We start from the raw sequence: 14,100 nt of genomic DNA on the forward strand, positions 1-14,100 counted from the left end.
ATTTTCTGAATATGGTGCTAAAGTTAATGCAGAACAACAAAGTGGTTGTGGTTTGATTGGCAGTATATTGAAAGTAACAGAGTAAGGCTTGTTAAGACTGGTGTAACAGTGTGTGACTACAGTATATTGTCTCTCAACAGGGTAGGAAGCCAGATTACAGTAATCTGATTACAAAAATCCATCACAGGTACTATACACTTTCTTCTTAAAGGGCACTCCACTAATTCACACATGAAAATAGTTACGTTTATTGATCATGTAGAGAACTACTCAGCGGACAAATACCGCTCTGGAGTTTAAAAAAATAACCCTGATGATGTCATGTTGATGTCACCAGGTTTAGGATTTTTAGACTACAAATGACTGCGTTACTGGGGGCGTGGACTTTACCTGATAGCATCTTTCTAATGAAAGAAAGATGAATTATGGGAAGTGTGGGGTCTAGCACTGGAGTTTGATCAACACTAGGAACTGTTCTGATTTTTACCAACATTATGGAAGCAAAACACTAGATCACTGGAATACCGCTTTAATGGAATTGTTTGATGTCTTGGGAAATGTTTAAATGAGTTAACTTAGCCTAGCATAAAGACTGGAAATAGAGGGAAATGGCTAGTCTTTATGCTAAGATAAGTTACCCGACTGGTAGCCGTAGCTCATATTTACTCTCAGAAGAAAAGCCCAATATGTTAAATTATTATTATTATTTTTTTTTTACTTTGTGGCGACCTGTGTATGTTTTCAGAGAAACTTGATTTGAAATACCAGCTATTGGCAGCAGTAGCATTGTAAAATGTTTTGTCTATAAACTGGACTGAACTGTAATTATAGTTTTAACACAGTTTTAACGTGTCATGGATTAAATTTTTGAAACTCTTCCAGATCTTACAGCAGTGACGTGTAATGGGCTGTTATGGGGAGCACAGACTGAGGTTTGTGATTTATACTGTCCAATGGCTCTAAATGCTAAACAAGACATTATAACTAAATTATATTTTCTTCTAACATCACAGGGTGATTGATGACTCGAGAATCAGTGTTTATGATATGTAAGGATATGCAAATTTCCTTGTTATTTTGTCAGGTATAAAACCACTGGAAAAAAATAAGTTAATAGGCAACCTTTATACACATCTTACATCATATTTAATGACTCCATTTCAAATATAAAAGGTCAGTAATATTCACTCCAATTGAAAAATATCAACTTGATATGCCCACTTATGTGTGGTCTGCTACAAGATGACATCGGAGGCAAAGCTGCATATAATGATGTGCAATGGAGAGTGAAACATTTGTACAAACAGTACTGCAGCTGAAGTAATGGAGATAAAAAAAAGAAAATTCAAGCCCTCTAAATTTTTTGTGTAATAATAATTATAAAAAAAAGACACTCCGCACATACAATATACACTATATATACACAGTATTTAGTAATGGTCATTCTGTTGCAACTTGACAAAACAGAGCTTTATAAAATGAGAGTGGCAGTGTGCAGTTGGCAATGACGCATTACATTTGACACAAAACTTGTGCTCGGTATGGATAATGTCTGTTTCCTCTTTCATTTGTTCCTCCCAGCAGGTTTAATGAAAACGGTGTCCGGGGGACGACGGATGGATGGCGGTTCCGCTCCTCATGCCGGGGTCTGAACGGTGGCTTTGATCTCAGCGGACACCCTCTTCTCCTTTCGCCCGGCGTATTCGCCGATAAAGGAGCCATCCTCGTTGAACTGAACGTCCTCGTCGCCGTAGTCCACCAGGCTGTCCCCGCTGTCCCCTGCTTTGATCTCTCTGCTCAGCGAGTGCTGGCTGCCCTTCAGTGGCTTCTCGTCGTTGTCACTGCAAGAGGGGCACAGTGGATTTAGAATCACCTCATTTCACCCATGGCTTCACTCTATGGTTTATTGGAGAGGATGGGAAGGTGCAGGCTGGAGCTATCACTGCCTCTATGATGAGCCTCTGTGACTGACATTACCTCTGGCTGACCAATGGGAAATAATCACAGGCGCACATGTTGAGACAATATTAATCACCATGCTGCGCATGCATCAATGCGTATGACAAAGCGACAACTGGATGAGAAATGAGATATTGAGGGGATATTAAACTGGTGCTGATTTTTGAGGTTGCACATGCTGTGGTCCTGTGACGCATTTTAACTGCCAGACCACTAAACACGATGCGCTTTTATGTGATTAGGCTCATAAGTAACTTTCTGGACCCTGACCCTGGAGCCACTTGCACCACCTGTCGGTAAAATCAAACCCAGCCTTGTTATATCATAAGTATTTGCTAAGTGGAGATCGCTCAGTTAAAATGTGTCGCACTGCACAAATGAGTGTCAGGTGTAGGTAAGGTATTATACCACAAATTATAAAACGATATGCCAATAATGTTGGCTGACCCAGTCTACATGAGTACTGTTATGGACTGGATGACATATCAAGAGTTTGTGTTACGTTACAGTGTCACAGTGTTCAGAGATGTTAGTTTATTTAGAGAGTTTAGGATAAAAAGGGTAAAGGGATAAAAACATTCATACTTATATTTAAAAAGGATGGTCACTTAAAGCATAAAGCATTACTTGAATTAACTCACTGAGTTAGATGGGTTAGATGGGGATTGATAAAACTTGCATGTCTGTATGGTAAATATGAAGATTTTATTTTGCCAAACCTAAATATTCTAAATCCAAAAAAAAGGGAAAAAAGAGAATTTAATAATGTGTGGACAGATTTGTATGATTCACCACCCATGCTGCTGAAGTTTTTGGGCCAAAATGGCTCTTTTGAAAGAAAAGGTTGCTAAAAAAAACTGGAAACAGAGGGAAGCAACTAGCCGGCTAACAAAATCCACCTACCAGCACCTCTACATTAACATACATTATATGTAGCTTTTTAAAGTCTCATGGTCTCCGTACAGTTGCCAGGCAACCAGTAAAGACCCGGCCAAGACATAGTTTCTGCCAGTCTTTGTGCTAAGCTAACTGGCTGCTGGAGATAGCTTCATATTTTCCATGCAGACATGAGAGTGGTCTATATCATCTCATCTAACTCTCAGCAAGAACATGAATAAGCGTATTTCCCAAAATGTTGAACTATTCCTTTAAGTTTACTATATTATTTGTTCACCTAAAAATAATTGTTTTACAAGTCATGTTCCAATCTTAAGAAACTTCTTGTTGTGCTATGTTGCTGTTTTTTTTGATTACAGATGTGTATGTCCCAGCAAGAGGTTTACACATTACTGAAGTCTTTACAGTCTGAGACACTTGACTTAAATCTGAATGGCGCAACCGAACACTTGTTTGAAACTAGCTAGTAGTTATAAAAAGAAACCTAACACACAAACTTCATGATATATTTATTAATAGCTGGGGCAACCAGCACCTGGAGTCAACGGGACAAAGTATGAATCCTGTCACACTGAGGCACTTTTGACTTCATCACATCAGGATTTGTTGTGCTGTGCAGATCCCACTGATTGGAGAATTACACCGGGACTCATACTGCGGTAGATTGTTATGAATTGGACCACTGAAGGATTAATGAAACGTGCCCAGATATTACTGCCCTGGAGATGAGCTGCTTTCAATTAGACTGATTGGTTTCAGCCTCCTGCTGTGTGCTGGGCAGCCTGCATTTAGCTCCATCCGGACAGAAAATGGCAACATTCGAACGGCCCTGCGGCTCCCTTTATGATGCAATGTCTATCACAAACACCAACACTGTATCTAAGCTCACAGTGTCCTATAAAGGGATGCTACCACTCCTACAACACTGAGGTGTAAACAGCTGAGGGATGCTACTGCTGTTTATCACATACTTTCCGGTTACTTAGTCCATCAAACGTGTTGAACAGAAGAAGTGTAATGCTCCACTTGAACCTCGTGCATGTGGGGTTGTCTTTTCAGCGAGAGGAGAAATGCAGAGAAAATTACTGAGAGAAGAGGATGAAAAACCACCGCTAGCAGAAGAGAAAATCATATACTGTTGCACGTGACTTGCAGTGAGGTGGTGAAATAGTGCTCCGAGGGTTAGGCTTACCTGTATTCACAAAATGTGTCGTCATTCATGCCCTGGGATTCCACGTCTGGGTGAAGGTCCTCTTTTTCTTTTACTGCTCACAAAATGAAGAGAAGATATCAGTGATTTCCACAAGAGACGGCTGCCAATGAAGATCACTGTGTCCCCTGACTGTTACGTTGTTTGAATAAGTCTGAGTCTGAGTCTCAGTCCCTGATTCCCTGCACTTATTCAATGAATGAAAGATCAGTGCAAGCCTTAGAAAAGATTGCAAAGTGTCAAATAAATGTTTCAAATAGGTTTGAATACATTTGGATATCATGTTTCCAAATCTATTCTAATTCACCTTATATAAAATTCAAGCTTTATCTTGTATAAAACATTTTATCTACATGTTCTTTTTATATAAATGCGCAGTAAAAACACAATACAAATGAAATGTATAGTTCTATATGTGATGTAACAGAAAAGAAACGAATGAAAGAAAAGGTTGCTGCAGCTACGGGTGATAATGAGAACTTAATGAGAAAACAAAGGACAGAGCTGCGTCTCGCTCTTTTTTCTGCTGACGAGTGAAGCGATCGCTGCCCAGATGACAACCCGATGGCCATTAGCTGTGAATAATAAAGCCGATAAGGACTCTCGTGTCCCCAATAGGAGGAATAACATTGAGATACCATAGAGCTTATGTCATCATTCCCCGAGCAGCCACCCCGTGTGCAGCATTTGCATTTTGTCTCGCTGTGGGCTGCACTTTGTTTAGATTGTAGCTGGAAAAAGCTGCACGTCTAAATGATGCAAAATTCAAAGGTTGGACATACAGTAGAAATGCTCATTTTCCTATCGATACACAAGCATTTTTTACATATAAATTTGCATTAAAATAATTCTGTGCCCTGAAATAAACACAACTTATCAGCTTACGTATTCCTGTAATAGCTTCGAGGATGATTTATAATTTCTTTCATAGCAACAAACGGTGAAGTGGAAACATAATGATCCTCAAAGCAGCAATTAGTATTCAAGCAAGCAAGGTGATGTGTGTGTGCTTATAAGTGAGCACCTACCAGAATACTTCCCTCCTTTATTTCTGTTGACAAAGCAGGCGATCAACACAATGAGTGTGAGGAGAGCGATGGCACACATCAGGCCGATAAACCAGCCCTGGGTGGATATTCCTCCGTGGATGCTGGCCAGACCTGAGGAGAACAAAACCCGGTGACTTTGACACGCCTTGGCCTTTTCATCGGGACACTTGATTGAATGTTTACGATCGACAAAGCCTATCTGATGCAAAGGCAGGAGGTGGCAGGGCGCGCCGCTGATGGAAACGGTCCAATATTAATATTAAACAGCTAATCCTGCTTGTCTAATTAATCAAGTAAGGAACGCTGTACAAATGTAATTCTTCTCAGCCAGTCTGAACAGCTAAATTAAATCCTAGTGACACCGCAAAGGACCACACACCGCGGCTTGAGTCACCGCTCAAGGACGCGTTGGGTGCAGTCTGTTCAATGAGAGGTCAATTAGTTTTGCCTGGCTTTACTTTGTTTTCTTTTAGTTTCAGTTTGAGCTGTTTTGGTTTGCCTCCTCACCTGTTGACCCGGTCGAGATAATATCTTCAAATATACTAGAATTATCAACCCGGCTGTTTATAAGGCGCACAGTGTACTCTGCCCCAGGTTCCAGCCCGTCAATGATGTGGAAATTCTTAGAGGTGTTTAAGGCCTCTGATATCTTCCAGAGACCCTCACCTGTGCAGAGGGTGAATGGATCAGGATGGGTTAGTTCTCATGGGAATGATATTGAATCTAGTGATAGATATGAATGAAAAGACATGAAGGAACATTTCAGACACAGCACATCTAAAGTTTCACCTACACAGTCTACTTCAGATCACTCTACCAACGTCCAGAAACGAACAGAGGAAAAAATATGAGCTTACGGTTGTTCATATATGCAATATAAAACTCCCTGTGCTCTCCTCCAGAAATCCAGCTGATATTTGCAAAGCTGTCACTAACAGCTGAGCGAACATTCAACAGGGCCGGGACTGACGGAGAAATGAGAGAAGATGAGAAAAGAGAGAAAGTGGCAAAGAGGGGTTAGTAAAGGACAAAGCAGATCAAAGCCATCTTGGAGGGGTTAGGAGTGTTGTCATTACGCGATGAAGGATGCTGCTCTTCACCTTCTGTGAAAGAGGCAAACGCGTGCTCTTCTGTTTCCTAACACTAGTGTAAGGAGGCATCAATTACGTCTGACAGAGGGGGACGTCGGGTAAATCCCTCAACAATAAAAATGACAAGAGTAATGTGGATATGGAAATGGAACCGCAGGTGGAGCCTGCAAAGCTAAATGGAGATCGGCAGCGATCTTAAAGGGAGATTTGTCATCAAAACTATGTGATGATTCCTGAATGTTTTGTATAGTTCATGTTTTACATTATTGTCATATCACAGAGAGATATTCTACACGCCCACACTGGTCAACACTAGTTATACTCAAGGCCATAACCACAATTTTAGAAATACAGTACTGAGGTCAAATGACCCCTACTGAAGGGCCAGAATTCAGATTGTCTCTTTTTTTCTAATTTTATTAATTAAATTCACTGTTATATTATATTTAATGTAATAATTCTGGAGAAATACCAAATCCTTCTGTTTAATGTTAGTTGCCAAATAATAGTCACATTAAAAGATGTTTAAACTAATGATTGTTTTCATTATCTATTAATCTATTGATTATTTAATGATTCATTATTTAGTCAGTGAAAAAATGAAATGAATGAATTTTTTTTTTTATTACAGTGCACATGAATTAAACATTCCTATAAAGTTTGCCAAGAGGCTGTTTTTCAGTGGACAGATGTTACAAAGTCAACCTGCAACCATCTTCACTGACTCACTGGTCTCAGTGGGTACTGTTGGGTCTCTATTTGAAAAGTGTCCTGAGATAACTTCTGTTATTAATTGGTGCTATACAAATAAAATTGAATTGAATTGAATTGAAATGCTAGCTACAGCCCTGATTATACTCTCTTTCTTTGATCTATCCAATTATTAGTGGGCTTTAATAATCATATTTCATGTTATTAGCTTTGAAAGCAAGAGCATATTTCACTTGCACTAAGCTTCATCTACCTCCGACATATGTAATGTAGCCTTTTGAAACCCAACTGGGAAAATCTAATAATGTAGTGAATGATGTGCATCATTAGTATGGGGAAAGTATGCCTTGACAGCAGCTGTCTAAGCTAGTCAACAGAGCACAATCCACTTCATTTCCCCATGGCAAACATGCAAATCTTCTGCTGTGTCTCCAGCTCAGGTGCATTATTTGCTCAGGTGATAATTCAGCACACACGGACACCTGCGTCTGTGCTGCCCATCCCAACCACTGCAAATGACACTCTCTGACTAATGTTGATGGATTAGTCTGCAACTACGGTAATTCCAATCATTGGAACTGCACGATGACTTCGACTGACATAGGCCCCTAAACTAAAAATATCCCAAGGCTGGCTGCCGTGTTTTGTCACTGCCGCGCCTCAGCTTGCTATTAAATGCTGCAGAAAGCAGCTGCTCCCCCAGCAGGGAGCTGATGCCCTGCAAGATGCCGCTTCAAAGTCAGCAGGCTTTTTTTTTTTTTTTATAAGGAGAGGCCAGAAAATATTCTGATATGGGAGCTTTCAACAGCTTCCACTTATCCACTTATCCCAGTGTCCTGTAAATATCACCCTCCCAGTATGAGCTCATACCTCCCCAGCACGGCCCAGGAGGACTTTCCACCTCACTATATTCTCTCAACTCGCATTCTGCCCCGGACAACCTCTTGTCTGGCCGTGTTGCTGTTTACCCTGTTGAAGATTACATGGAAATGTCAGGTGACTGTTGGGTCAATACATTGGCGGGCACAGGGGGGGCTGGGGCCCAACAAATCAATCACTGACAATTAGACATATTTGTCCCCTTCAAGTGACTGCACTCTACAGCTACACTGTCGGCTCGGGATATAGATCTAGTATCCTAGATTTCCCCCGTGGTACAGCAGAGAAATTAAAACCGTCTTTTTCATCAGTATGCACTTGTCAAACAATACAATTGAGCTGTTAACCTAAAATTTCAACCCTTGTTTCCACTGGAAACAACATCAACTATAAAAACAATACATGAAACAGCTAATTAGCCTACATAATATTTTGTGTTTTTGTTTTTGAATGTACTTTAAGATAAAAGCCAACCAAATGAGTCCAGGGATGTCATCATGTCACCTGCAAAATGTTCAGATAAAACATGTATTTGGTTTCATATTTTTCCATATTTATGATATCACTGTTTTTTCTGTTGTGTCACAATGTGCTGCAGCTCTACCTATGGTGGAACGAGTGGGTTTGGTCACTGGGGACTTTGGAGTGCTTGGAGGTGAGGGGGAAGCTGACTTGCCTGAAAAGAAAGACAGACCTTGTGGTTACAATTTGGATTAGAGCTTGGGGCACTGCATTCTACTGTTAGCACACATGCTATTTCCTGCTAAACTCTAAAGTTAGTAGCTAATCACAAATGCTACATGTGAAACATAATCTAGAATACCAAAACTTCATTTTACATTTGTTTTTATATGCAAGGTGAATTGCTGTTTAACTAACTCGATCATGAGCCTTTTAAAAGTGAATTAATGTTCTTTTTTGCATCGTTAAACGGAAGAAGGACGGATGTCTGGCGTGTCTGATGCTCTTCCTGGGTTTTGCTCTTAAAGCATCATTTATTTCCTCAGCTGGAGTTAGACAAGTTGCACTGAGTCTGCTGTTGCTAGGATAAAAGTCAATATTCGTTTACAGTCACTAATGAGCCAAGATTAATATGAATTTATAATTAGCTTACTCATTATCATTGCTATTCGAGAGGGAGCCACAAACTTTATCTAAGAAGAAGTTGACATTTCTAATGAAAGGAGGCATCAGAGTGCTCTCTGCTGATGGCAAGGGCAAACAGCAGACAAGGTCAATTATCTGCAGAGGAACTGAGTGTTTGGAGCCTTTTAATTCTGTACAGGCAAAATAAAATGTGTAAAACTGTTTGACACTGAATGGTTTATTCAGGCCTGTAGCAACCACACCTGTCGACATTTCTAAATCTAAAGCATGCACGCTAGCTAAAATTATAATCATGACTGTTCAACATGTCATACCAACATACAGCAAATTGTAATTGCAATTGTATAATTCCAGAATTAAATGTATGTTATCAGCTGTATTTGGGACTGTATGTGTAGGTATGACGTGCCACAGTTTCTGCATGAACACAGATCTACATACTGAGGCCAACAGTGGAAGCCAAAGTGGAAGCTGCGGGGTGGAAAAAAGAATAGAAAGAAAGAAAAAGACAGAAGGGACAAGCAATGCATCGCTAAGCAGACGTTTACACATTCACACACATCAACAGTACACACTGTATGATCAAAGGTAATGCTCAAAGCAATGCACTTTTTTAGTGGTGTAAGAGGAAGCTGGCAGAGGGCAATTAACAAAAACAACACGGACATACACACACAGTGATAGTACAACTGCCACAAATAACTTTCATGCTCAAATGAAAAAAAGTCTCCCACACACACACACACACACACACACACACACACACGTGTAATAGCTCCTCAAAATTGCAATTCAATACATAAAAAATGAGACCTTCTTCCTGTAATCACTTTTGCTGGCTTTTCAGCATGCAAATAAACAACCCCTAAGAGCCAATTAAGTTTCTTTCTGTGATTGTAAGGATTCTTCCAGTAAACACTAAGTAATCGCTCGTATATTCAACACCTGCAGTGTGTTTCAACATTACGTTGAGCTTTTTGTTTTTGCGTAACAACTTGAATTACATACCAAATTTCTTTGGGGTGCATTCGTATTAAAAGCGCCACCCAATTATTTATGCTGACAGTATCTGTTGCTGCAGTTCATTTTTACTGACACTCGGGTGAATCCAAGCGCTGTTTCTTGATTCATTTCCCATCCAATCATTCATACCACTGCCCGCAATCTCTCAGAAGCTTGACTTGAGCTTGAGCCAGCTCAAGTATGGCGTGCAGTCCTCCACAGATGATATGTAATTGAAAAGAAAAGATTACATGCTACAAGCCGGCTCATTATGATTACCTACCCACCAACTCTTTCATGATTACACAATTTCAGTATCAAAACCTTCAGTTTCCCTCCTGCTCAAAGCAATTTTCTTTCTTAGCTGATTGTTTCATAGCTCACTTTCTCTGTCCAATCAATAAGCACTTGCTCTCTCATGACAGTGACAAATGAAAACCTCCACTACACCCATATAAAATTGTTTATCCACAAAAATTACTTACATGGATATATGAAAAGCTTGGCTGCCCAGGCATACATCATATTCCACTAGTTCAAAGCCATTTTGAAACAGTCAAATGGCTTCGTCACCTACTTGACTTCAATTCTGCCCAGCCAATTCTGCACCTCATAGCTAGTCCGTGTTCTCGTTGTCTCCAGCAGGAAGCAACACGCTCACCCACCCACCCACACATACACCGCTTAGTCAATTGCTTTCTGGACCCTCTATCACTCACTTGTTTCCAGGGTAGTGGTGCACTCCTCGCTGACAACGAGCCCACAGCCCACCGTGGTGCAGGAGCGCAGGTACAACTTGTATTTGCTTACAGGCTCCAAGTCACGCAGGGTCCACTTGGTGGTGGCGGGGTTGCTGATGTCTACTGTCTGCAGTGGGCCCACTTCCTCTGTGTCATTGACTAGACGTAAAAATAGCAAAAAAAGGTTAATGCTTAAGATTACAGTTCACAAAAAACAGTGTCAATATTTTGCACGTAAAGGACACTGGGAATACGTTGGTAACACATCAGCATTTAGGAGATTACTCTGTACACTAGCTCATACTCTTGAAACAATGAGGAACTCCCACCTCGCCTACTACTAAACCCTATCTCATACCCTGTACCTAGATTGTAATTACAGTGAACATGTGGTGTACAAGTGCCTGCTGTATTTTACAGTCCACATAACTGGTACTTAGACTGTAATAAGGGCGCTTTCTCACAATTTTTCTTTGTCAAGTGGTAACTGCCATTAGCATTGCTGGAATTACTCATGCATGCTTTTTTTTAAAAAGTTCAAATGTTTTTCCTAGTGACTGAGTGATTCCCATGCACACTGACGGACAAATTTTACAAAAGGACAGAGCGGCTTTTGTGGCCACTAAACCTACACAGATAGGACAAAAATAATCTTTTCTTAAAGGGTGAAATGCACCTCTGACTGCAATGCCAGGACGTTAAAATTAGTTCAAATAAGTTTGCCGCAAAATTGTCCCCTTTCTATGCAAATGGACCTCTCTCAGTTACAGTGATTAGCCTCTTCAGAGAGCAGGTGGTAACTGAAGCGCATTTATAAAGGCTGACATTCCGGTCATATGGCAGCAGTGTTTGTAGCCAGGCAAGGCCATCACATCATATGAACAGAGATGGTACAGATAGTACAATACCTGATATTCACCATGAGGGAATGAAACTGTAAAACAACATAAAACCCACTGCTGTGAGAAACGGAGAAGACGGTTACGCACTGTAACAGTCCAGCAGAGAGCAGAGTAGAACAGAAAAAAGCTCTCCATGCGCCCAGAGGTGAACACCCCAAATAACAATCACTGCATGAAACTAGAGACATTCTGCAGACAGCACCAAATGGAAGAGCAGCAGGAGTTAGTATAAAGTAGATACAGTTCAAAAGTATCGTTCTTCCAACTGCATATATAAAAATTTTTGACTCAAACGTTTAACCCTTTCATGTGACATGCTACACCTTAAGAACAAATATTACTGGGACCACTACAGAAAACTGCAGATGGACATTTAAAAGATGCAAAACTTTTGCAAAAAACGTAATGGGTGCGTTTGCTCTGTAATACCATCAGCGCAATATTTGTTTTTGAGATGGACCTAGGGACTGGGCAGATATCTGTTGCAAGTGATGCACAATCCATGGTGCTTTCACCGACCGCGATCCATTCTTTGGGAATTCGCCCCTGAAATGTTTAACTTTCAGCTTGCACTCTGTTCTGGAGCAAAAGACTCTACAGCCACTGGCATTTTAAAATACTTCCAACTGACAATCACAAGACATTTCAGCAATGCCAAAGAAAGCAAATGTCGCTGATCATTTTGGCTTCCGCACTTGCTTGTTTGGCTTTAGCAAAAGACAAGCTGTCATTTGCTTGTTTGGCTTAATAGCCCTTTCAAAATGTTATTTGCATTTAACAAACAAGGACTGTGTCTTGCACATTCACAACAACTAGAATGTATTGGTGTTGTCTCTGTCTACTTTGTGATGGGATCTCATTTTTCACTACGTAAAGCAGGCCCAGTAGGTAGGGAGGTGGCATTTATGTTCTTTGTAACAAAAACAAACACAGCAGGTGTTGAAGTGACCTTTGCTGTGAAAGAGGTGCCACGTCTCTCTGGTAGGAGGCAACAGAAACAATGACAAGAATGTATTGGTCCGCTCCTGTTTTTGTCGGGACACCGCCCACTGTTATCAGACATTTTTTTTGTTGGTTTTGTTTTGTCTCTAGGGACAAAAAATGTCAATTTTTGGTAAATTATGCAATCCAGGCTGCTACAGGGAAGAGGCCACAAGTGTCATGTTTCTACCCCATGGATGGGTTCTTTGTCACCGGAAACACTCAGGCCTGACAGCTGCTGATCTTATAGAGTGAACTGGCTGAAGGCTGCAGACTTTGGCACCTCCACTGACTTCAGACAACAATATCTCCAAATATTCTTCAGCCCTGCTGAGCCAAATATGGTTGGCCTTGTGTAGTATCAGACCAAGACTTGCAGACACTGAAATCTGAGAATGACCCTGACAGTTGGCATGACTTCAGCTCAAATGGGAAGGAAAAACAGACTGAACTGAAGGTCATTTATAAGTCCTACTGTAGATATTTCAGATCAATGCAGTGTAAACTTTGCTTAGTCCACTCTTGCCCTACAGTAAGCCAAATATCAAATGGTCTTAAGTGTTGAGGAAAAAAATGTGCAGAGAAGATTTGCAGCATAAATAAAAACTATAGCTACTACTTTTGCCACAGCAAAAAATAATGCTACATGCATTGTAGGTATATGATACCTGCTGTGAACAAATAAGGAAAATATTATGAAATGTCAGAATGGATGGAATGTGAGCCCTCAGTTTCACCTCTGTCACACACTTATCTTTGCCTTGTCAAGTGGTATCACTAGCTTCCTGAGAGGCAGGCTAATAGGTGTTTAGTCCGTAGTGGCTTACTGTGCCCTGGGCTTTAGAGTGGGTTAGCAGCTCTTTAAGTTAGTCTGACCATGCCACCCACTCAGTGGTGAGGGGAGTTTGAGGCTACATTCAGCCTTTACATTCAGGAATTTATTTAGAGAAGAATACTAGCAAAAACTTTCTGTCTGAGGTCAGTGAACAGCAGTTATTATCACAAGTGCATTGGAAGACGAAAAGCTTCTATCATTTCCACATCTACTGGACACATCCCTCTGCTTCTATCAGCAGGCTAGTATACTGATAAACTAACTCATCTTCTGTGTTGACAATTTGATACAATGATCAGGTTTCACATAGAAAATGTGCCGTCTCAAAGCAGGTCAGTTTGACTGTTTCAACGCGCTGGTATTCCTGCACACTCAGTGTTTTAATTGTTGTTACAACAAGGCCTTCTTGTGAAACCTGTGAGATGTGAAGGCTGCTCTGAAGATGGGCGTAGCCCAAAAACAGCTGTGCTGCAGCTTGAATTTCACTTGTGTGTCACTGATGATCCACTGACAGCTGGCTACATTATCCTCAACATTTCACACATGACTTCCTTTAAGGGGACTTAAAAAAAAAAGTCACACTTCAAAGAGTCCATCAGCTTTATTGCTGTGGCACAATGAAAACGTCCTCTCCTGAAATACTGTATGACAGTCGGCCCTCTTGTGCAGCCGCCAAATCAAACTCAATTAGCCGAGAAATGCAGCACTAAGATGATGTTGGAAGTTAGTCATTAGCT

General features: G+C 40.7%; 1 protein-coding gene across 7 annotated transcripts in view; it reads right to left on the reverse strand.

Annotated features, from left to right (window-relative positions):
- Positions 1-6: 6 nt before the first annotated feature.
- The window catches only part of chl1b (cell adhesion molecule L1-like b), a 64,465-nt gene continuing 50,371 nt past the window's right edge, over positions 7-14,100 (reverse strand). For 5 of the 7 annotated variants that reach the window (XM_035662114.1, XM_035662112.1, XM_035662113.1 and 2 more), the window contains 4 exons: positions 10,625-10,804; positions 5,095-5,226; positions 4,049-4,121; positions 7-1,841 (listed from right to left, as the gene is read on the reverse strand). In XM_035662114.1, coding sequence (XP_035518007.1) covers positions 1,637-1,841; positions 4,049-4,121; positions 5,095-5,226; positions 10,625-10,804 — 590 coding nt within the window. In that variant the 3' untranslated portion in view covers positions 7-1,636. Of the gene's footprint in view, positions 1,842-4,048; positions 4,122-5,094; positions 5,227-5,622; positions 5,782-5,936; positions 6,054-7,849; positions 8,473-10,624; positions 10,805-14,100 lie in introns of those variants that run through there. The other 2 variants (XM_035662116.1, XM_035662115.1) reach the window with 2 other exon arrangements.

The sequence above is a fragment of the Morone saxatilis genome, unplaced genomic scaffold (genome assembly GCF_004916995.1).
Source record: "Morone saxatilis isolate NCDOM2014 unplaced genomic scaffold, NCSU_SB_2.0 Contig18, whole genome shotgun sequence".
NCBI classification, from domain to species: domain Eukaryota; kingdom Metazoa; phylum Chordata; class Actinopteri; family Moronidae; genus Morone; species Morone saxatilis.